General features: G+C 47.1%; 1 protein-coding gene across 4 annotated transcripts in view; it reads right to left on the reverse strand.

Annotated features, from left to right (window-relative positions):
• Nucleotides 1-22,167, reverse strand: part of qkia (QKI, KH domain containing, RNA binding a) — a 108,529-nt gene that overhangs the window by 68,405 nt on the left and 17,957 nt on the right. For all 4 annotated transcript variants that reach the window (XM_041847147.2, XM_041847144.2, XM_041847145.2 and 1 more), the window contains exon 2: nt 4,020-4,162. In XM_041847147.2, the coding sequence (XP_041703081.1) occupies nt 4,020-4,162 (143 nt within the window). The remainder of the gene's footprint in view (nt 1-4,019; nt 4,163-22,167) is intronic.

The following is a 22,167-nucleotide window of genomic DNA, read 5'->3' on the forward strand; positions in this document are numbered from 1 at the left end:
AGAGAGAAAGAGATGCAGAGTATGTACCCTGCCTTGAGTCCTCGACACATGTCGGGGAAAAATCTGGGAAATCAGCCGGAAAGGTGAACGGGAAGAGAAAATTCCCTCTGCTAATAATGATCATTACAGTATCCTATACAGCTGGCATTTCTCAATGGTGACTGATTCTTTTATCTCGCTCTCTCAAGTACAAGAAAATATTTAGTCAGAAGAGAGAGAGCTCGTCTGGCCTAAAATAGAAATTAGACCCCCTTTGCATCACAGAACACAACCCATCCCACTTACACTTACATTTTAGTCATTTAGCAGACACTCTTATCCAGAGCGACTTACAGTTAGTGAGTGCATACATTATTTTTTTTTATTTTTTTTCATACTGGCCCCCGTGGGAATCGAACCCACAACCCTGGCGTTGCAAACACCATGCTCTACCAACTGAGCTACAACCCACTTCTCTTCTCTCTAAACTAACAGCTAGGCTACGTTAAATAAATAAACTATGAATACCTAGCAACAGGAAAGCTAAGTGGTTTCCATAACACATAATAGCGGCTATACGCATTAGGCTTACACAATATTTATGTGCTCTTCTGTTGACTACCATCGGTTTAGTTTTCCAGATGTACAACCCAACACAGCAACTCCATTACAGCAGAGATGAATCTCATGTCAGCCTTCCCCTTGTTTCAAATCAGGTTTTCTATAAATAGCCTCAATGATTTAGCATTTTTATTCTATTACGTTACTGTCTTAATGACCTGACTGGTGTTGCATATAAGAGAGAGAGAAAGAAGGAGCAGAGCGCGCGAGAGAGAACGAAGGAGCAGAGCGCGCGACAGAGAACGAAGGAGCAGAGCGCGCGACAGAGAACGAAGGAGCAGAGCGCGCGAGAGAGAACGAAGGAGCAGAGCGCGCGAGAGAGAACGAAGGAGCAGAGCGCGCGAGAGAGAACGAAGGAGCAGAGCGCGCGAGAGAGAAAGAAGGAGCAGAGCGCGCGAGAGAGAAAGAAGGAGCAGAGCGCGCGAGAGAGAACGAAGGAGCAGAGCGCGCGAGAGAGAACGAAGGAGCAGAGCGCGCGAGAGAGAACGAAGGAGCAGAGCGCGAGAGAGAACGAAGGAGCAGAGCGCGCGAGAGAGAACGAAGGAGCAGAGCGCGCGGAGAGAACGAAGGAGCAGAGCGCGCGAGAGAGAACGAAGGAGCAGAGCGCGCGAGAGAGAACGAAGGAGCAGACGCGCGAGAGAGAACGAAGGAGCAGAGCGCGAGAGAGAACGAAGGAGCAGAGCGCGCGAGAGAGAACGAAGGAGCAGAGCGCGCGAGAGAGAACGAAGGAGCAGAGCGCGAGAGAGAACGAAGGAGCAGAGCGCGAGAGAGAAACGAAGGAGCAGAGCGCGCGAGAGAAAGAAGGAGCAGAGCGCGAGAGAGAACGAAGGAGCAGAGCGCGCGAGAGAGAACGAAGGAGCAGAGCGCGAGAGAGAGAACGGAGAGCAGAGCGCGCGAGAGAGAACGAAGGAGCAGAGCGCGCGAGAGAGAACGAAGGAGCAGAGCGCGCGAGAGAGAACGAAGGAGCAGAGCGCGCGAGAGAGAACGAAGGAGCAGAGCGCGCGAGAGGAACGAAGGAGCAGAGCGCGGAGAGAACGAAGGAGCAGAGCGCGCGAGAGAGAACGAAGGAGCAGAGCGCGCGAGAGAGAACGAAGGAGCAGAGCGCGCGAGAGAGAACGAAGGAGCAGAGCGCGAGAGAGAACGAAGGAGCAGAGCGCGCGAGAGAGAACGAAGGAGCAGAGCGCGAGAGAGAACGAAGGAGCAGAGCGCGCGAGAGAGAAAGAAAGAGCAGAGCGCGCGAGAGAGAACGAAGGAGCAGAGCGCGCGAGAGAGAACGAAGGAGCAGAGCGCGAGAGAGAACGAAGGAGCAGAGCGCGAGAGAGAACGAAGGAGCAGAGCGCGAGAGAGAACGAAGGAGCAGAGCGCGCGAGAGAGAACGAAGGAGCAGAGCGCGAGAGAGAACGAAGGAGCAGAGCGCGCGAGAGAGAACGAAGGAGCAGAGCGCGCGAGAGAGAACGAAGGAGCAGAGCGCGCGAGAGAAACGAAGGAGCAGAGCGCGAGAGAGAACGAAGGAGCAGAGCGCGCGAGAGAGAACGAAGGAGCAGAGCGCGCGAGAGAGAACGAAGGAGCAGAGCGCGCGAGAGAGAACGAAGGAGCAGAGCGCGCGAGAGAGAACGAAGGAGCAGAGCGCGCGAGAGAGAACGAAGGAGCAGAGCGCGCGAGAGAGAACGAAGGAGCAGAGAGCGCGAGAGAGAACGAAGGAGCAGAGCGCGCGAGAGAGAAAGAAGGAGCAGAGCGCGAGAGAGAACGAAGGAGCAGAGCGCGCGAGAGAGAACGAAGGAGCAGAGCGCGCGAGAGAGAACGAAGGAGCAGAGCGCGCGAGAGAGAACGAAGGAGCAGAGCGCACGAGAGAGAAAGAAGGAGCAGAGAGCGCGAGAGAGAACGAAGGAGCAGAGCACGCGAGAGAGAAAGAAGGAGCAGAGCGCGCGAGAGAGAACGAAGGAGCAGAGCGCGCGAGAGAGAACGAGAGAGTGAGAAAACATGGGGACTTTAGAGGTCAGCTGAGGATGCCAGTACGTGTGTTTAAAGCACGTCCCACCATTCCAGACAGGTCTCCAGTGCCAAAGGCAGAGCTGCCATTCAGCCTTTGGGGTTATAGGGGGTGCCCTTCGTACACACACCCACACCCAGCTTTGTGTCACAACCCAGGGTCATGTACTGCTCAACCCAGGGATCATGTACCTCTCAACCCAGGGTGAACGAGTACATCTGGTGAATGTAAGTCTGGATCATGGCTGAGGTTGAGTTGGACTGGCTGGACCAGGCTAGGGATGGGCAGACCTGGGGTTGGGGTCCCTGGTGCCCTTTATCAGCTCTGTCAGGGGGAAATATAATGAATGCCTGGCTGGGTCCTTCTGCTGCACTTCCCACCTACCCGGCAAAACTCCCCACTCACCAACCTCCTCACGCACTGTGTACACACACACACACACACACACACACACACACACTTCTCCTTCATCTTTACCATGGCCCCAACCCCCAAAGCAAACACTCAAACCCATCACCTCCCATGACCTCTACAGCTTGAAATGACTGCGCCAGTCTGTGCTCCTACCCATGCCTCTCTGTGACCTTGCAGTGTGCTTTCTCTGTACAGCTAAAACCCTCTCCGTCCAGTCTCAACTCTGGACGCTTCCAAGGGCCATTCAGGGAGTCGAGTGGTGAGCCTTCTATTTCCTACCTCCGGTGTATTTTTGGAAAGGTTGTTTTCAACACCATCCCTCTCCTGCCCCCCCCCCTCCTCTCCCTTCCCTACCCACCTGCTCCTTTGCCCATTTGGGTAACTAAATCGAAAACAACTGGAACCATCTTGTTTTCCTTGTGGAGGCAACTCATTTAGCCGGGCGGCCACAGAGTAGAATTCCCCTTTAATGATACCACCACTGGTGGAGCAAATATGTAGCGTTCAAGTAGCTTCCAATGCTATTATGTGTGGTAAAGCAGGTTTCAATACTATTCTGTGTGCTAAAGCAGGTTCCAATGCTATTCTGTGTGGTAAGGAGTGACGGTAGGGAGAAAATAGGGACCGAGGGAGAGAGTGTGTGGTCTCCTTTGGCCTTCAGTGACAATGTAAGTCTATAAACTACCATTACAACCCCCCCTCCTCCTGTCATCCCCCCCTCTGCATGTGGAAGAGGGAGAGAGACACCAGAGAAAGGGGTCCAAGGATAGCTCTCTATAGCTCCTGATTTACTAGGTACATTAGGGGCTATTTGTTTGAGCAGGACCATCAAGCCACTGACACCTTGTCATCACAGGCAAGGGCAAGGTGAACTTAGAGTTGGTAGTAGAGACAACTGATGGGGCTAAATTTGAATGTGTGTCTCCAACGTGTGTGTGTGTGTGTGTGTGTGTGTGTGTAGTATATAAATGTCTACGCAGATATGTAGTGTGTGTGTGAGAGAGACATCGCTTACGTCAGGGTACTCTTTTAGAGGCACAAAGAGCTTCTCCTGCAGATGAATGATTGGCCCCAGGGCCTCGGGTAATTCCAGAGGGTGTTTGTCTCCGGGGCCGTTCGCTGTGTCGTTGTACATGTCTTTCCTTACTCTGTTGATCTCTGAAACACACAGACAACAAACGGTTAGAGGAGTGTCTGCAGAATGACCCACACAAAAACAAACACTTGAAAGGCTATGAAAAGACAACAGCACTAGGACTGCGGTCCTCTGTAGCTCAGCTGGTAGAGCACGGCGCCTGTAACGCCAAGGTAGTGGGTTCGATCCCTGGGACCACCCATACACCCAAAAAAAATGTATGCACGCATGACTGTAAGTCGCTTTGGATAAAAGCGTCTGCTAAATGGCATATTATTATTATTATTATTATTTAGACCAGAACTAAGCGAAACGGTACGAAGCGGAGTGAAAATGGGGAAGTTGGGTACATACAAATAATCAGAACTGGCACGCAGATCGGTAGGATAAATTGTAAGCTTCCCCAAACTTGAAACTCACGAGCTGCCTATGGTCTTTATTAAAAACTGGGTGGTTCGAGCCCTGAATGCTGATTGGCTGACAGCCTTGGTATTTCAGACCGTATCCACAGGTATGACAAAACATTTATTTTTAATGCTCTAATTATGTGGGTAACCAGTTTATAATAGCAATAAGGCATCTCAGGGGTTTATGGTATATTGCCAATATACCATGGCTAAGGGCTGTATCCAGGCACTCCACGTTGTGTCGTACATAAGAACAGCCCTTAGCCGTGGTATATTGGCCATATACCACACACCCCATCATGCCGTATGGCTTAATTATAACACCCAATAACAAAATTCCTAAGTATGCACACAGGAGGTCCGTGAAAGAAACGGGAAATCAAATTCCCGTCCAACTGATTAGTTCTGGCGCCAGCCGTGCGTTGAAAAGACGGTGAAGTACATATTTTTGGTTGAAAATATGTTAAAAAGGGATGTATAGGGAGGGGTGTGGTGTGTGAGGGGTTAAAGCCACCCCCCAGACAGTGTCAGGTGGTCTGTGGAGGCTGGTCTAGTTAAATAGTGTGTTTTGGGGGGATAATAGGAGAGTGGGATCGAGCCAATCCTTCAAGGGGAGATATGCCTTCAGCTCAGATCAGCCGGTCAGATAAAACCAAAGGCAGGGGCTGACAGACACAGATACAGACACACAGCTGAGGCAATGCAGTCAGTTGATCTCTCGTGGGCCTGTTGAGACAAGGCATTCATTCATTAACTTTAGTTGGGCCAGATGAGGCGAGGCAGGGATGCACAGTGTTCTGTAGCCTAAAACACACATTAAGTACAGGATAGACAACTAAAGCCCGACCGATTTATCGGTTGACCCAAAACATTTAAAATGATATTCGCCTTTTTACGGATGCATTTGTACCAGCATTTAAATCCACCAAAAAAGGGCCGATATAAGATCCGATATAATGATTTGTTCTGAAGAGGGCGCTCTATACATGGCTATAAGCCTATCCTGCCTTGGCACTACAGCAAGACTGGACACTATCCCCCAGCGCAACTACACCAGTCGGAGAGGAGAGTGAACTACTGTGAACTAACCGTTACTGCTTCTACGGTGAGTACGGAGTAGATAGAAGCTTGCCAGCTCAATAGTGCCAAAAATGCGCACTGGCCACATACTGTTATGTGAAGTGTCATGGTAGGGTGTCAGGTGTCATGCCAAACAATGGATGCTATGCCCAAATGTAAAGCAAGTACCGTGCAAAGAACCTTAAACTCTGTGGTAACGTTAACGTTACAGGCCTTTAGTGAAGCCAGCGAAATCTGGTGTGTTATATTTGCCTTTGGGAAGGGTATTCTTCAAGCACTGTCATTCAATTGTTTTCAGAGACACTAAAAATAGCAAGTTACAAAGTAGCGCTATTAGCTATATTTTGATGTATGGGTTCATTGTCACTTGTCAGGGATTGGTCCAAATTCAAGTTTCGCCAGACCTATTTCCATGACAAGTGCTAGCTAGCTTGCTAGCTCGTACTTGACGCCATTCACGGAGGGTCAGTGCTATCCGGGATCCTTGGGATGTCCCTAAGCTAAACCTTTACTGTATCCATTTTAAGTGTCAACTTCAACTAGGTAGGGACACAATGACTGTTCACTGAGGCAACGCTCGGGGCGAGAGGCAGCGCTGTGCCAGCAGAACATTTTGTGATTGATGTTTTTCCTTTCAAGTGGCAACTACCAGAATTCAGTGGCTAAAGCCCCTACAAATCAATGAAAACATAGCTAAATACCAATTCATTGAAAATGTGTCCTACGACGTTGTTTTCCAGCTGGCAGCTCAGTCTTCAGAGGCAAAAAAACATCTGGAATCAGAGCAGTTTATCCTCTTTTCACTAGAGTAAACCGTTTTTCCATAAAGAATGTAGTCTTTCTGGTGGTCCTAAATGCTGTGGCGTTTACATTAATACTCTTTACCCATATTTAAAGAAATCAGCTTTGACCATCTTTGAAGGGATGTTTTAAGCACAATCCATACAGAAAAAGCTTTATTTATAAAATTCCAGCTATAATAAAAATAATAGGCAGATATATCGGTTATTTGTGAATATTTCCATTCTAAAATCAGATCCAAAAATCCCCTATCAGTCAGGCTCTATGGACAACCATTGGTCACACTGCTTCCCACTCTCCCACTCTCCCCACGTCCGGCCCTGACTGACACACACCTCTCCACTAGACCCCCTAAAAGTGACAATTGATTTTATCCCTTAACCACCCTTCCTTATCGCCCCAATAAAATGTTGAAGTAAATTCCAAAACAGCACCTTGGTAGGAGGTTTAGCCGAACTGCGGATCGGAGAGAGTTCATTTCAGACCAATGGAGGTGAGGGAGAGACATGAGATCACAACGACTGCTGAGGCTGAGGGAACAGGGGCCATCTGTGGGAGATGGGTGGAGGGTAACCTATCTGGGGTGGGCCTCAAAAGGCAGGGCTTCTATTTAAGCCTCTGCATCAGAATCCTATATGTCAATCCCTGACCCCGAATGACAGGGGAGGGAAATCACCTCTACTGCCTACCTAACTCCTAATGCTAACCCTGAATGCTAACACCAAATACCACAGACTCAAGTGCTTTAACACCAACTTGTGTTTTTTCAATTTTTGTTATCCCCCGACGAGGGATTGACAGGTTGTAATCGATTAGGTTTAACACACATTCTTACACACACACACACACACACACACAATTGAATGTGGTTAGGCACATCTGGCATACAGCTGGGTAGAATCTCTATAGTAGGAAGCATCTGTGGGACGCACAGGAAGGGGCACACACACATACGTCTCTAACCCTAACCCAACCTTTCATTACAACATAAACGTAATTCCTCCATGGGTCACAGAGCATGCAGGCCCAGGTCAGACTGCTGAGATGACATCACTCCTCCCCATTAGGATGACATCACTCCTCCCTATTAATCTGTCAATATATTAATGGGGGGGGGGGGGCTGCTAAGTGTCTAGATCCCTCCCTGGATGAAGGACACAGTTTCTTAGGTCAGGCCAAATGAAATCAGTAGTTCAACGTCGAACAATGAATCTTTGGCCTGGCCTTAGTTGAACTGTCCAGATTTGTTGAGGAGTGAGGAGGGGATTCAGTAGGTATTTATACAGTGCCAGTCAAAAGGTTGAACACAATTACTCATTCAAGGGTTTTTCTTTATTTTTACATTGTAGAATAATAGTGAAGACATCACAACTATGAAATAACACATGGAATCATGTAGTAACCAAAAAAAGTGTTAAACAAATCAATATATTTTATATTTGAGATTCTTCAAATAGCCACCCTTTGCCTTGATGACAGCATTGCACACTTGGCATTCTCTCAACCAGCTTCATGAGGTAGTCACCTGGAATGCATTTCAATTAACAGGTGTGCCTTGTTAAAAGTTAATTTGGATAATTTATTTCCTTCTTAATGCGTTTGAGCCAATCAGTTGTGTTGTGACAAGGTAGGGGGGGTATACAGAAGATAGCCCTATAGATCCATCAATACGGAACATTAAGAACTTTGAACGTTTCTTCAAGTGCAGTCGCAAAAACCATCAAGCTCTATGATGAAACTGGCTCTCATGAGGACCGCCACAGGAATGGAAGACCCAGAGTTACCTCTGCTGCAGAGGATAAGTTCATCAGAGTTACCAGCCTCAGAAATTGCAACACAATTAACAGACACATCTCAACATCAACTGTTCAGAGGGGACTGTGTGAATCAGGCCTTCATGGTCGAATTGCTGCAAAGAAAACGCTACTAAAAGGACACCAATAAGAAGAAGAGACTTGCTTGGGCCAAGAAACACGACCAATGGACATTAGACCGGTGGAAATGTGTCCTTTGGTCTGGAGTCCAAATTCGAGATTTTTGGTTCATGGAAGTGGTGTTGTTATGGTGTGGGGGTGCTTTGCTGGTGACACTGTCTGTGATTTATTTAGAATTCAAGGCATACTTAACCAGCATGGTTACGACAGCATTCTGTAGTGATACGCCATCCCATCTGGTTTGGGCTTAGTGGGACTATCATTTGTTTTTCAACAGGACAATGACCCAACACACCTCCAGGCTGTGTAAGGGCTATTTTACCAAGAAGGAGAGTGATGGAGTGCTGCATCAGATGACCTGGCCTCCACAATCCCCTGACCTCAACCCAATTGAGATGGTTTGGGATGAGTCGGACGGCAGAGTGAAGGAAAAGCAGCCAACAAGTGCTCAGCATATGTGGGAACTCCTTCAAGACTGTTGGAAAAGCATTCCAGGTGAAGCTGGTTGAGAGAATGCCAAGAGTGTGCAAAGCTGTCATCAAGGCATATTTTGATTTGTTTAACACTTCTTTGGTTACTACATGATTCCATGTGTTATTTCATCGTTTTGATGTCTTCACTATTATTCTACAATAAAAATAAAAAAAATAAAGAAAAACCCTGAGTAGGTGTGTCCAAACTTGATAGTGTAATGTATCTGGCGCCTATAGATCAGATGGGTCATGTTCACTTGGAAGCAAACCTGACAATCAAGGAGGGGCTCATCTGAATTTATCCAATAAGAAACCCTAAATTTTATTTTTTTCTGTTGCAAACCATTTTGCTATGGTGTGACCTATTGAACATGGCTCAGCCTGGACCATGGGGATGATCTTGGGTTGGCCCCAGGGCTCAGAGTGGTGGTGAAGTGCTAAAAGGTAAGGGATTCGTAGGAGGCCAGGCAACAGGTTTCAAAGTCTTAGCAATTGGCAACCCGCCCAACACAAATTGTAACATTCCTCCCTCTACTCTTTTATTTAACCTTTATTTAACTAGGCAAGTCAGTTAAGAACAAATTCTTATTTACAATGACGGCCTTTGAACGTTCCCTTTTCATTTCCTGCTAAAATGCCACATTAAAATAAAGAGGCCGGTCCGGGCCTCCAGCCCAAGACGTGCGCCATTTGACAACATCCAATTTCGTCATCGCCAAAATCCTCGCCCCAAATCTTTTCTCAAACGCTGGGCTCATCTAAAAATTACCTCCTGCCTGGGCGCTGCCGATTAAATTATTTGTCTTTGTCCACCGCGGAGACGTGTGGCTAGTCAAAATGGCAGAGGAGATTGTGTGAGGACCATTCAGTCGGAGAAAGGAAAGAAAAGAAGCTGGAAACTGTGGCAGTAACAGAGGTTAGCACTCAAGAACTGTGATGGAGCAATTCTCTAGAAGTTTCTCCAGTGCTGTTTAAAGCCCACACACAGAGGAACGCCCACACTAGCTAGCACGGTGCCATCAGAAACGACTGTGTGTATGTAAGGTTAAATATTAATATAAATGAGGTAGTAAGTCTCCCCCCCCCCACCCACAGTCTCTCCCTTCACCCCCCCACTCAGTTTTTAGTGCATCACAAAGGGCCAGAGTCTACCTACCCTGCCCACCACGGCCTGCCTATCCCCCTCCCAGGTATGCCTAGTGCCTAACACAGTAGGGGATAATCAGCGGTCTGCTCTCGACTCCTGATATGACAGAAACTAAATAAAACTGTGGTGGGAGGAAGCCAGTCACAGTGAATGAGAGAGAACACACACAGACAAACACACACACACAGGAGACTCCTGACAGCGTTTGACGTGAGACACTCTTCACTGCTTCCAAAACACCCTAGGCCTCCACTCTCCCTCCGCACTTTTCTTCTCTCGTTCACAGTTCCAAGAAAATGTCACACTCCCGGGTCTCAGAGCAGACTGCCCTCATTGAGCTACAATAGAGGCTAGATAGTTTATTCCTTTTAACAGTAGACATGTAATGTTAAAGGTTTAAGACCAAACCAGTGAGAAAGAGGAGAGGTTCAACGGCATTAGGATAAGGGAGGGCTAGTTAGAATGACAGGATACAGACTAATATCCTGCTTGACCATCAGTACTGTGACAACATCAATAAATTAGGCCTACATAACCTCCTAACCTTGTTTTCAAACACTTTCCCTGAGTACGGCAACACAGAATTGGTCAACCAAAAGCTAAAATCCAGAAGGACTAGAATTAGGCCTAAATCAAGTCCTTGGAAGTATTTTGTCGGTGCTTATCAATTACAGGAAATGGTTCAGACAAGGACAGTCTGTCTCTGTCTAGGTCTGGCTGCCTTCCTTTCAAATGTTACATTGAGCCTGAATGGAGCTACCTCGAAAGGAAGATGAAGAAACTATACTGGAGGGGGCTGTGCAGAACATCAGCTGTTGGACTCTGATCAGTCTATGAGGCAGCATGGACCACATAGGCCTATAGAGAAAGGGTCTAGGGGCAGCAGTAGTGCTATAGTGCTAACCCATGTACTAGACGTCTAGCGTGCCACACTGTCAACAGTCTGCCTTAGTCCTCCTAAAATCCCCTCCTCTTTCTCCCTCAATTCCGCCCCCTCTCAATGAGCCAGCCCAGCGCTTTCTCCCCCTGCTGTCGTTCATTCCTAGCAGGCCAATTCCTCACATCACTCAGCAGTAAGGAGATCAAATTCTCACCCACACATGAACCTAAACCACCCCAGGGGTGCGCACAGTCAGGAAAAGTAGGCTCCAACTAAAAGGGAAAAAAATAGAATGTGCTTTAAAAATGTGAGCACTGAGCAGACCGCATCAAGTGGAGTTTCTCTTTATTTACCCAGTGAAAACACAATCAAGTCTAGTAGTAGTGGTGTAAAAGGGTAGGTGAGACTGAGTGCAGAAGGAGAGGGAGGATTCAGTCATGGAGAGCTTATAAAGGAGGGAGGGAAGGAAACATTATATTTGTCAGATGATGACATAGGACAGCATTTAAAAAAAACTATTTTACAACTGCAGAGCGGCATGGGGGTCTCTAATTCAGTGTTCCAAAAATGTGGGGCGCAGGGGACGGAGTTCCCGCCCCCAAAATAAATAAAGAATCATTTGTTTTTAGGAACTCAGTCAGGCTTTCGACTTACTCTTGAAAGTTGTAATATTAGATTGCACAAGGTGCAATCTCGAAATTGGTTAGTGCATCAGTTTTCCTCGTCGTGTCAGTCATTAAAGACCTTAGAGAGCTAGTTAAAACTGGTCAGTAGGCTTGGGCGGTATCCAGATTTTCTTATCCCGGGTTTTACGGTAATACCGGCATAGGACAAGGGAGCACTAAAAAACACAAAGAAAACCCATTGGGCTTCAATTAACAGAATGCTAACAAAATTAGCACAAACCAATAGCGAAATCACAGACACTGTCAGCTAAATGCTAACGAGCAAAAATGAACATAAACTAATTGCAAAGAGAAGCAAATCCAGCTCATAAAAGTTATACAAGCATAGCTAGTAGCTACCGAATTACAAGCAAAAAGTGAACGAGAGAAATTGTGCAAATGAACTAGTTGTGATGCTTTTCTGAAGGAAGACGTAGCAGAGGGAGAACAAAAGGAGAAAAGGAAAACGGAAGCAGGAAGCACAGGTGAAGAAACGGCAGCTGTAGAGACAACTCACCCAGAGCTCTTTGACTTCTGGCAGAAAGCCATTAAAAGATATGATGGAAAACATTTAGTAGTGAATTGCATACAAGTGTAACTTCATCACCTCATGTGCACAGCACAACAGACTCGCTATGGGGGCCTCCAGAGTGGCACAGTGGTCTAAGGCACTGCATCGCAATGCTAGCTGTGCCACTAGAGATCCTGGTTCGAGTCCAGGCTCTGTCGCAGCCGGCCGCGACCGGGAGACCCATTGGCGGCGCACAACTGGCCCAGCGTCATCCAGGTGAGGGGAGGGTCTCTCGACCTTCGCCTCTCCCGAGTCCGTACAGGAGTTGCAATTGGATACCACAAAAAAAATAAAAAAGATATAGGACACTAACAGTCTCCTGTCGTGCTATTTACAAACAAACACATGACTGGCTCAACTGAGGACCTACGATAATCTTCATAATGTAAAATAATGTGACAGGTGAAATGAATAACGCAATCTGCTTTATCTCCTAACATATTACAGAAGTTGCCTGCAAGTATTAACTAAAAAAAGTAGCTTCAAAATGTCTTGAAAAACTTCAAATAAAAAATATCCGATGGCTTTTTCCAAATACCCCGGTATACCGCCCAATGTCCAGATCATCTAGCCTGTGTGTCAGCTAAATGTTTTTGTAGCTAGGTTGATTTTGTTGTAGTGTTTGAGTCATGGCAAAGACGTGTAGAATTGCAGGAAATTACCTTTAAAATAGCACCCAAAAAAATATGGTTGGGATGTTTTAATTGCTTCATCCTGCTGCAGCATTCTGGAAGCTGCTGTCCTCCTTACCTCCCTGACCTCTCAAATCAGGGTGTGTGTGTGTGTGTGTGTGTGTGTGTGTGTGTGTGTGTGTGTGTGTGTGTGTCCATCACACTAGACAACAGGAGAAATGTATTGGTGATAGGGTTGGGCGATATTTGGGGAGACCTCTATGATACGCTACTCCAAATATTGCAATATCCGACATAATCATTTTACGCAGTATCCTTAAGAGTTTGACGCATTTAAGTAACATTAAAAATTCCCCATCAAAGTCTGTCAGTTTAAGGTAGAGATACACTATATAGATACTTTTGTGTATGTGGACACCTATTCAAATTAGTGGATTCGGATATTTCAGCCACACCTGTTGCTGACAGGTGTATAAAATCGAGCACCCAGTCATGCAATCTCCATACACAAACATTGGCAGTAGAATGGCCTTACTGAAGAGCTCAGTGACTTTCAACGTGGCACCGTCATAGGATGCCACCTTTCCAACAAGTCAGTTCATCAAATTTCTGCCTTTGTGAAGTGGAAACGTCTAGGTGCAACAACGGCCTAAAATGTAAAATCAAATAGCTAAAGACTTAGACTTTCAGAGGCTAATGACAAAATTATTCTAGACTGTGCAATTGTAATTATTTACAATATTATATTCACATTCATTAAATAATCTGTGTGTGGCTTAGTTAATTTCAACATATTGATACAGCCGAAGTGATAAAACTGCACACTTCTGATTTGTAAAGTTCAGAGTATTGTCTTGCACATCACGATATATCGTCAATGTCAAATATCACGATATATCGTCGATGTCAAATATCACGATATATCGTCGATGTCAAATATCACGATATATCGTCGATGTCAAATATCACGATATATCGTCGATGTCAAATATCACAATATTCGATTTAATTATATAAAATTGGCCCAAGCATAATGGTTGAATCTGTGTGGTATTTCCATGCGGTATGGTATGATAAGCTTCTCTGGCTAAAGCAGATTAAAAAAAACTAATTACAGGCCCTAATGTCCGGCACCTGAGAACGCAGGATCCCAACGCCAATTAAACCTGAGCCTCTGACACAGGCAGTCTTCTCTGCAGCCCTTTCACTAGGCTTCACCTAATCTACTCTGAAATTAAAGAACTGCGATAGAACTGAGATAGGTTCCAGGGAGACGGAGATAGATCATGTCTCCCGCTGCACACAGGAGCAACGAGAGCAGATGAGGGAAAGAGGCAAGGACGGCACATGACTGCTACTAAACTACACACCCGCGGTGGTGGCTGAGACGAGCCTTCGCTGAGGTACAAGTTTTTCCACTTTGAAGTGGCGCACTTTAGCTATCACAAAGCACAGCAGTGAACGGATTTGGCCTTTAACGCAATCCCTTCCCTTTATTCAGTCCACAGACTACTTTAACCAAAGCGACACTAGACTTCAACAGTGAAGGCTTTGCAGCGGAAGGCATGAGAAAGGTTCTTAAAGAAGCTGAACATAAATATAGTACGTGGGCGATTGAGCCATGAAAACGTATGTCTTATCGAGGACCCACAGCTGTCTCGTCGATTAAAACCTTTAGTGCTATTTTTCCCTCTATGATCTGACTTAACGGCCTATATACAGATGGTTCCGTTTTTAAGGGATGAACTTTCCGTGCTGTGCTCTTCACGTGAACGGTCGAAACGCCCAATACTGTACAAGTCACATTTTCATGACAGGCATTTTCAACATCAACAGGGAGGAAGTATAGATCAAATACAAAAACCACAATTTTGTTAAAATCAGGGCGCTCGCAATAAATTGTGCAAGATGTGAGACGGATGATGACGGTGGCAAATGCTAGGCAGGCCTCAACATTCTCAGACCCACACTTTAATACACACTCCGGGACCAGCCTATCCCAATCCCTTAGTCAGGGTCCGAAGTAATTGCTGGCCTAAAATGACATGAAAGCACTAAACGGCAAATGAAATGAATGACACTGCAGTTTCCCGGGCCAGCAGGGAGAGATCTACGTTTGCAGGATTCTCCTAAGCAGTCAGAGTAAAAACCTCCGGCGTCAGGTCTTTGAGCAGATAGGATACTCAATAAATGACTGGAGTAACAAGGCCTCTCAATCCTCCTCCCTCCGCCTTCTCTCCTGGGCCCGGAGTGAGCCAATCCTCCTCCCTCCGCCTTCTCTCCTGGGCCCGGAGTGAGCCAATCCTCCTCACTCCGCCTTCTCTCCTGGGCCCGAAGTGAGCCAATCCCCCCTCCATCCGCCTTCTCTCCTGGGCCCGGAGTGAGCCAATCCTCCTCCCTCCGCCTTTTCTCCTGGGCCCGGAGTGAGCCAATCCTCCTCCCTCCGCCTTCTCTCCTGGGCCCGGAGTGAGCCAATCCTCCTCCCTCCGCCTTCTCTCCTGGGCCCGGAGTGAGCCAAAAATACGAAATACACAACCGCATAAATTGGGTTTGATTGTTCAACGATTTCCACCAGTTCCAAACACACAGAAATTGGGCTGGGACAAAGCCCACCTGGAGTAGAGAACAGACGCAGCATGTTCCGTTCTATGATTGCCAATAATGAGTGGGTGCTGAGCTGCTTCTGTAATGGCAGAGAATGCACAACGAATCCAGGACTGTTCGGTGCACTGTGCAGGTCCTATGTGCATCATTTCCACCGCCTGCCCAAACCACACACATAGACAGAAAACAAACAGAACTGGTGAAAAAAACTAAAACTAAATGAGGCTTCTGTGTTTGCAGCCACGGCTCTCCAGAAAAGCAGAACACACAGAAATAACACTGGAGAAGAGGGGTGAATCGCCTCGGAGCAGAAACAGTACAAATAACACCAGGAAATAGTCAATCGTTTCCAAGTATCTAGCCATTTAGACAAACTGTTGACTGTTTTGGAGATGCTAGTCTTTCCCATTAAAAAAATAATTTAAAAAACGTTAAATCTCCATTCCTCCTTCCATTTGAAGCATTCTGACAGTAAGCCAGTGGTTTGTGGCGGCTGGGATTGGGTAGATGCTGTGTGTTGGTGTTGTGACGGAAGCTAACACAATTACCAGACAGAGCAATTCCTTATTAATATCGCAGTGCTTCTGAGGTTGCCGGCGCTAGCGGCAGAAATTCTGCCAAACATGATGTGGCTTAATGTGACTCTTGGCATCGGCGACGGGTTAGGCAGCATGACGATTTCAATAGGATGTGTCATAGCCAGTTACCATGTCGATTAGACAATGAAAACAGACAGACACACGGGAGGACTGGAGAAATACACTGCCACGCATTTGGTGAATCTCTGGGCCCATGTGAAGTTCCACAGACTAAAGCAGCCTGCTGCTGTCATTATTTCCTATATCCTGTTGGCAAAAAAACAATGGGCAGTGAGATTAACTTTGGCGTGTCTGGGGAAGTCTGACTGGACAGCCAGTGAGTAGGAGAGGGTAGGCTAATAGGCCCGAGACCATTGACTAAAGGAGAACTGAAGAGCTAATTTAGCAATTCTGCTAAATTCTCAGCCAACAGTCATTGCAAGGGAGGAGCTTTGGCCAGATCTCCAATTCTTGCTAAACAAAAAGGTCCAAACCTGAACATTTCTGTGAGTGTTCCTAAAGACGAGCTCTCCTCCCAGTACCAAGCCCATTACCAGATCTGAAAACTAAAGAGGGAACAGTCAGTCTCTGGATCTCTGCAGAGCCATTAAGGCCTGCGACTAACATTAGAACAGAACAGGGGACCACATGATGTGGAACTGCTTTATGGGGTTGGGTGCCGGTAGGGGGCACGGTATCAGCTCAATGAGGCATGGGAGTGCCCGTTTCCCGCACGGAGAGGGGTCTGCAGTTGGAGCGCCTTGTACTCACAAGGAGGGCCGGCTCAATGCATAATAGGCTCATTCTTAATGGCCGCCACGGGGGCAGGTGTTCATTACTCTCTGCGTGGAGGTAATTTAGGAAGACACCCTGGGGTGATCACTTGCTATGAAGCCCAGTATCCCTCCGTGTTACAAGCCGGCATTACTGGGTCATGGAAAATAGGCCTAAGAAACGCACAAAACACATAGACGCTGCCCTTGACATCACTATTGGGTCCATCCCATAGGCAACCACATGGCAACATTCACATAGAATAACAGTAATACAAGGAGAGAGGTAGAGCTTCATGCCAATGGTCCACTCAGCAAGTTCTGCAAATGATGTAATTCACCAGCTCAGCGGAACTAGTCAGTCATTCTAAGACACCTAAATGCAAACACATCTTATAAGACTAAACAAAGACAGCACTTTTATTGCTGCTTTGCTCCCATCGAAAAGGGTAGGATATGTAGCATTAGATTGGAAAGTGTTGTAGAGGTCATTTAACAGAGCAGCTTTAAGGGCAGAGATGTCTTAAACGGTTTCCACTCATCTGTTGGGATACTTTTTGGGAAAACCCCAACCTTTAAGCAGAATAACAAAATAACCAACACAGGCAGCCACTGTCGAGAACAAACTTGTAAAAGGGTGCAGACACGTGACACAGACTGACTCAACCTGGGGTATTAATCTCACAAACACACTCACTGTTTATTGTCTAGGGAACTCATTTAACCTGCGACTGAATTTGTGCGCAAACAAACAAATGTGAGACTTGGCACCAGAGGAGATGGCTGCCGTTTTATGGACTCTTAACCAACCGTGCTATTTTGTGTGTTTTTTCCACATTGTTTGTAACCTATTTTGTACATAATGTTGCTTCTACTGTCTCTTATGACCGAAAAGAGCTTCTGGACATTTATATTTGTTATGGATCCCCATTAACGGTTGCCAAGGCAGCAGCTACTCTTCCAGCAGCTACATCAGAACAGCGATTACTCACCTTGAACTGGACTAATAATTTTTCTTTAATGAGTCGGATGAGAGGGATTTGCTCCAGACACCCGACAGGGCCCTCATCCCTGTCATTGGCTGTAGAAAGAAAAGGAGATATTGCGGAAGGAGATCGGGGTGCCTGGTAACGAGCCGGCGACGAGTGGCTAATCTGCCTTTGCCATCGATACTATTGGCCAACTTACAATCGCTTGATAATAAAGTGGACGAACTACAAGCACGTATATCCTACCAACGGGACATTAAAAACGGTAATATCTTATGTTTCACCGAGTCATGGCTGAACAAAGACATGAATAACATACAGCTGGAGAGTTATACACTGTATCGGCAGGATAGAACAGCAGCCTCTGGTAAGACAAGGGGTGGCGATCTATGTATATTTGTAAACTACAGCTGGTGAACGATATCTAAGGAAGTCTCGAGGTTTTGCTCGCCTGAGGAAGAGTATCGCATGATAATCTGTAGACCACACCATCTACCAAGAGAGTTTTCATCTATATTCTTCGTAGCTGTCTATTTACCACCACAAACCGATGCTGGCACTAAGACCGCACTCAATGAGCTGTATACAGCCATAAGTAAACAGGAAAACACTCATCCAGAGGCGGCGCTCCTAGTGGCAGGGACTTTAATGCAGGGAAACTTAAATCAATTTTACCTAATTTCTACCAGCATGTTAAATGTGCAACCAGAGGGAAAGAAAACTATAGACCACCTTCACTCCACACAAAGATGCGTACAAAGCTCTCCCTCGCCCTCCATTTGGCAAATCTGACCATAATTCTATCCTTCTGATTCCTGCTTACCAGCAACAACTAAAGCAGGAGGCACCAGTGACTCGGTCAATTAAAAAAAAGTGGTCAGATGAAGCAGATGCTAAGCTACAGGACTGTTTTGCTAGCACAGACGGGAATATGTTTCGGGATTCTTCTGATGGCATTGAGGAGTACACCACATCAGTCACTGGCTTCATCAATAAGTGCATCGATGACATCTTCCCCACAGTGACTGTACGTACATACCACAACCAGAAGCCATGGGTTACAGGCAACATCCGCATCGAGCTAAAGGCTAGAGCTGCCGCTTTCAAGGAGCGGGACTCTAACCCAGAAGCTTATAAGAAATCCCGCTATGCCCTCCGACGAACCATCAAACAGGCAAGGCGTCAATACAGGACTAAGATCGAATCGTACTACACCAGCTCCGACGCTCGTCAGATATGGCAGGGATTGCAAACTATTACAGACTACAAAGGGAAGCACAGCCGCGAGCTGACCAGTGACACGAGCCTACCAGCCGAGCTAAATTACTTCTATGCTCGCTTCGAGGCAAGTAACACTAAAACATGCATGAGAGCATCAGCTGTTCTGGACGACTGTGTGATCACGCTCTCCATAGCCGATGTGAGTAAGATCTTTAAACAGGTCAACATTCACAAGGCTGCAGGGCCAGACTAATTACCAGGACGTGTACTCCGAGCATGCGCTGACCAACTGGCAAGTGTCTTCACTGACATTTTCAACCTCTCCCTGTCTGCGTCACCAACATGTTTCAAGCAGACCACCATAGTCCCTGTGCCCAAGAACACTAAGGTAACCTTCCTAAATGACTACCGACCCGAAGCGCTCACATCTGTAGCCATTAGGTGCTTTGAAAGGCTGGTCATGGCTCACATCAACACCATTATCCCAGAAACCCTAGACCCACACCAATTTGCATACCGCCCCAACAGATCCACAGATGACGCAATCTCTATTGCGCTCCACACTGCCCTTTCACACCTGGACAAAAGGAACACCTATGTGAGAATGCTATTCATTGACTACAGCTCAGCGTTCAACACCATACTGTCTTCAAAGCTCATCACTAAGCTAAGGACCCTGGGACTAAACACCTCCCTCTGCAACTGGACTTCCTGACGGGCTGCCCCCAGGAACAAAGGTAGGTAACAACACATCCGCCACGCTGATCCTCAACACGGGGGCCCCTCAGGGGTGCATGCTCAGTCCCCTCCTGTACTCCCTGTTCACCCATGACTGCATGGCCAGGCACGACTCCAACACCATCATTACGTTTGCCGGTGACAACAGGGGTGGGCCTGATCACTGACAACGACGAGACAGCCTATAGGCAGGAGGTCAGAGACCTGGCCGTGTGGTGCCAGGACAACAACCTCTCCCTCAACGTGATCAAGACAAAGGAGATGATTGTGGACTACAGGAAAAAGATGAGGACCGAGCACGCCCCCATTCTCATCGACGGGGCTGTAGTGGAGCAGGTTGAGATCTCAAGTTCCTTGGTGTCCACATCACCAACAAACTAACATGGTCCAAGCACACCAAGACAGTTGTGAAGAGGGCACGACAAAACCTATTTCCCCTCAGGAGACAAAAGATTTGGCATGGGTCCTCAGATCCACAAAAGGTTCTACAGCTGCACCATCGAGAGCATACTGACTGGTTGCATTACTGACTGGTTGCATCACTGCCTGGTATGGCAACTGCTCGGACTCCAACCGCAAGGCACTACAGAGGGTAGTCCATACGGCCCAGTAAATCACTGGGGCCAAGCTTGCTGCCATCCAGGACCTCTATACCAGGCGATGTAAATGACTCCAGCCACCCTAGTCAGACTTTTCTCTCTGCTACCGCACGGCAAGCGGTACTGGAGCACCAAGTCTAGGTCCAAGAGGCTTCTAAACAGCTTCTACCCTCAAGCCATAAGACTCCTGAACAGCTAATCAAATGGCTACCCGGATTATTTGCATTGCCCCACCCCCCTTACGCTGCTGCTACTCTCTGTTTATTATCTATGTATAGTCACTTTAATAACTCTACCTACATGTACATATTACCTCAACTAACAGGTGGCTCCGCACATTGACTCGGTACCGGTACCCCCTGTATATAGCCTCGCTATTGTTATTTTTACTGCTGCTCTTTAATTATTTCTTACTTTTATTTCGTATTATTTTATATTGTATTTGTGTGTGTGATTTTTTTTGGTATTATTTCTTAAAACTGCATTGTTGGTTAAGGGCTTGTAAGTAAGCATTTCACTGTATTCGGCGCATGTGACAAATAAAATTTGATTTGATCTGCACTGCGCACTCCACTCTCCAGACACACTCCCTTGGTTTATGTTAACCCACTTCACCACGTTCAGTGTGTCGGCTGATCCAGCAGGACAAGCGTGCAGCACAAACACATAATCTCCCCCTCACCTCAGTCGGTCTGGCCTCAGGCACACAACACACACCAAAACATCAGTGTGACTGCTTTAGAGGAGAATACAGGATATCTGCTGTAAGATTGCTAAGATATGAGATAGCGAGAACAGGAAAAATGGACCAGGATGTTGGGCTGATTGTGTGTCTGTTGAGGGGAATAGAAAGGCAGACAGAAGCCTTGGCCCAGTTGTTTTCACTGGAAGGCCTGTAACCATCGACTCAGTCTGGGGAAGCTTTTCCTCTCAGTGCTGGCCAGGACAGAGTAGCAAGGATGTGGGGGAGGGGGTGACACTTCCTGTCAACTTGTACAACCAGACTCCTGCAAGCCTCAAGGGTCAGCCCCGGGTCAAGACCTCAGAGAAGGGTCATCTATGTTATGACTTCGACTGGAAAGCCAGGTGGACTGCAAGCTTTTTGTGCCTCTATTGCTTTGCGTTCCTCGCTTGTGACAAGCTGAAAACAAACTTGGGGTAACAGTCTCTCTCACACCAAACCAGGAAGCCAGCATAACCCCCTCCGCCACGCAACAATGACAGGAAAGGTAAAGCTGTCAGAAGAGGAAGGAAGGTCCCTCTCAATGTGTCAAGAACAGAACCAATGCCCTGCTTCCTCCCCGAGCCTGAACCGCCCTCACGTCATCCTACCATCTCCACCACCAACAGTCAATGGGGGGGGGGGGGTCATTACGGCGTCTAACTATTCCCGGCCCAGAAAAGAACGAGACCTCCCTTAACCTGTCCTTCATTCTCACCCTCGATGGAAGGACGCTTGCAACCTGCAGTCTTACATACGGCATCCACAAAGGCGGCTAATGGGGAGTATCACTCAAAAGGGCGGAGCAGGGCAAGTATTGTCAGTGTCGATATATATTCTTTTAATAGAGCCGGACAGTGGCGTTCTTATCTGTGCCTTTGCAATGGGCTGTCGTTTGTCCAGCGGTCAGAAAGCAGGCCTTGTGACTGTGGTGGTGAGGGGGAGACTAACTGCCCTTGTGCCATATAATGGTCGCCATTCATATGTGATGATGCCTCGGGCATGGAGTGCCTAGACAACAACTGAGGACTCTGTTCGTAAGGAGAATATTCAACACATGAAGTCACATGCAATTTAATGTTCACTTCACACACACAGAATAACATGCTGCGTGCTAGAAGGTGACATCACTGTGCAACACTGGTAGAACCGGTCATTGCCAAAACTTGTTGCTCAACAGTGGCTGTATAAAACCACAGGCTGTGATAAGGGAAA

The sequence above is a fragment of the Coregonus clupeaformis genome, unplaced genomic scaffold, assembly GCF_020615455.1.
Source record: "Coregonus clupeaformis isolate EN_2021a unplaced genomic scaffold, ASM2061545v1 scaf0007, whole genome shotgun sequence".
NCBI classification, from domain to species: Eukaryota; Metazoa; Chordata; class Actinopteri; order Salmoniformes; family Salmonidae; genus Coregonus; species Coregonus clupeaformis.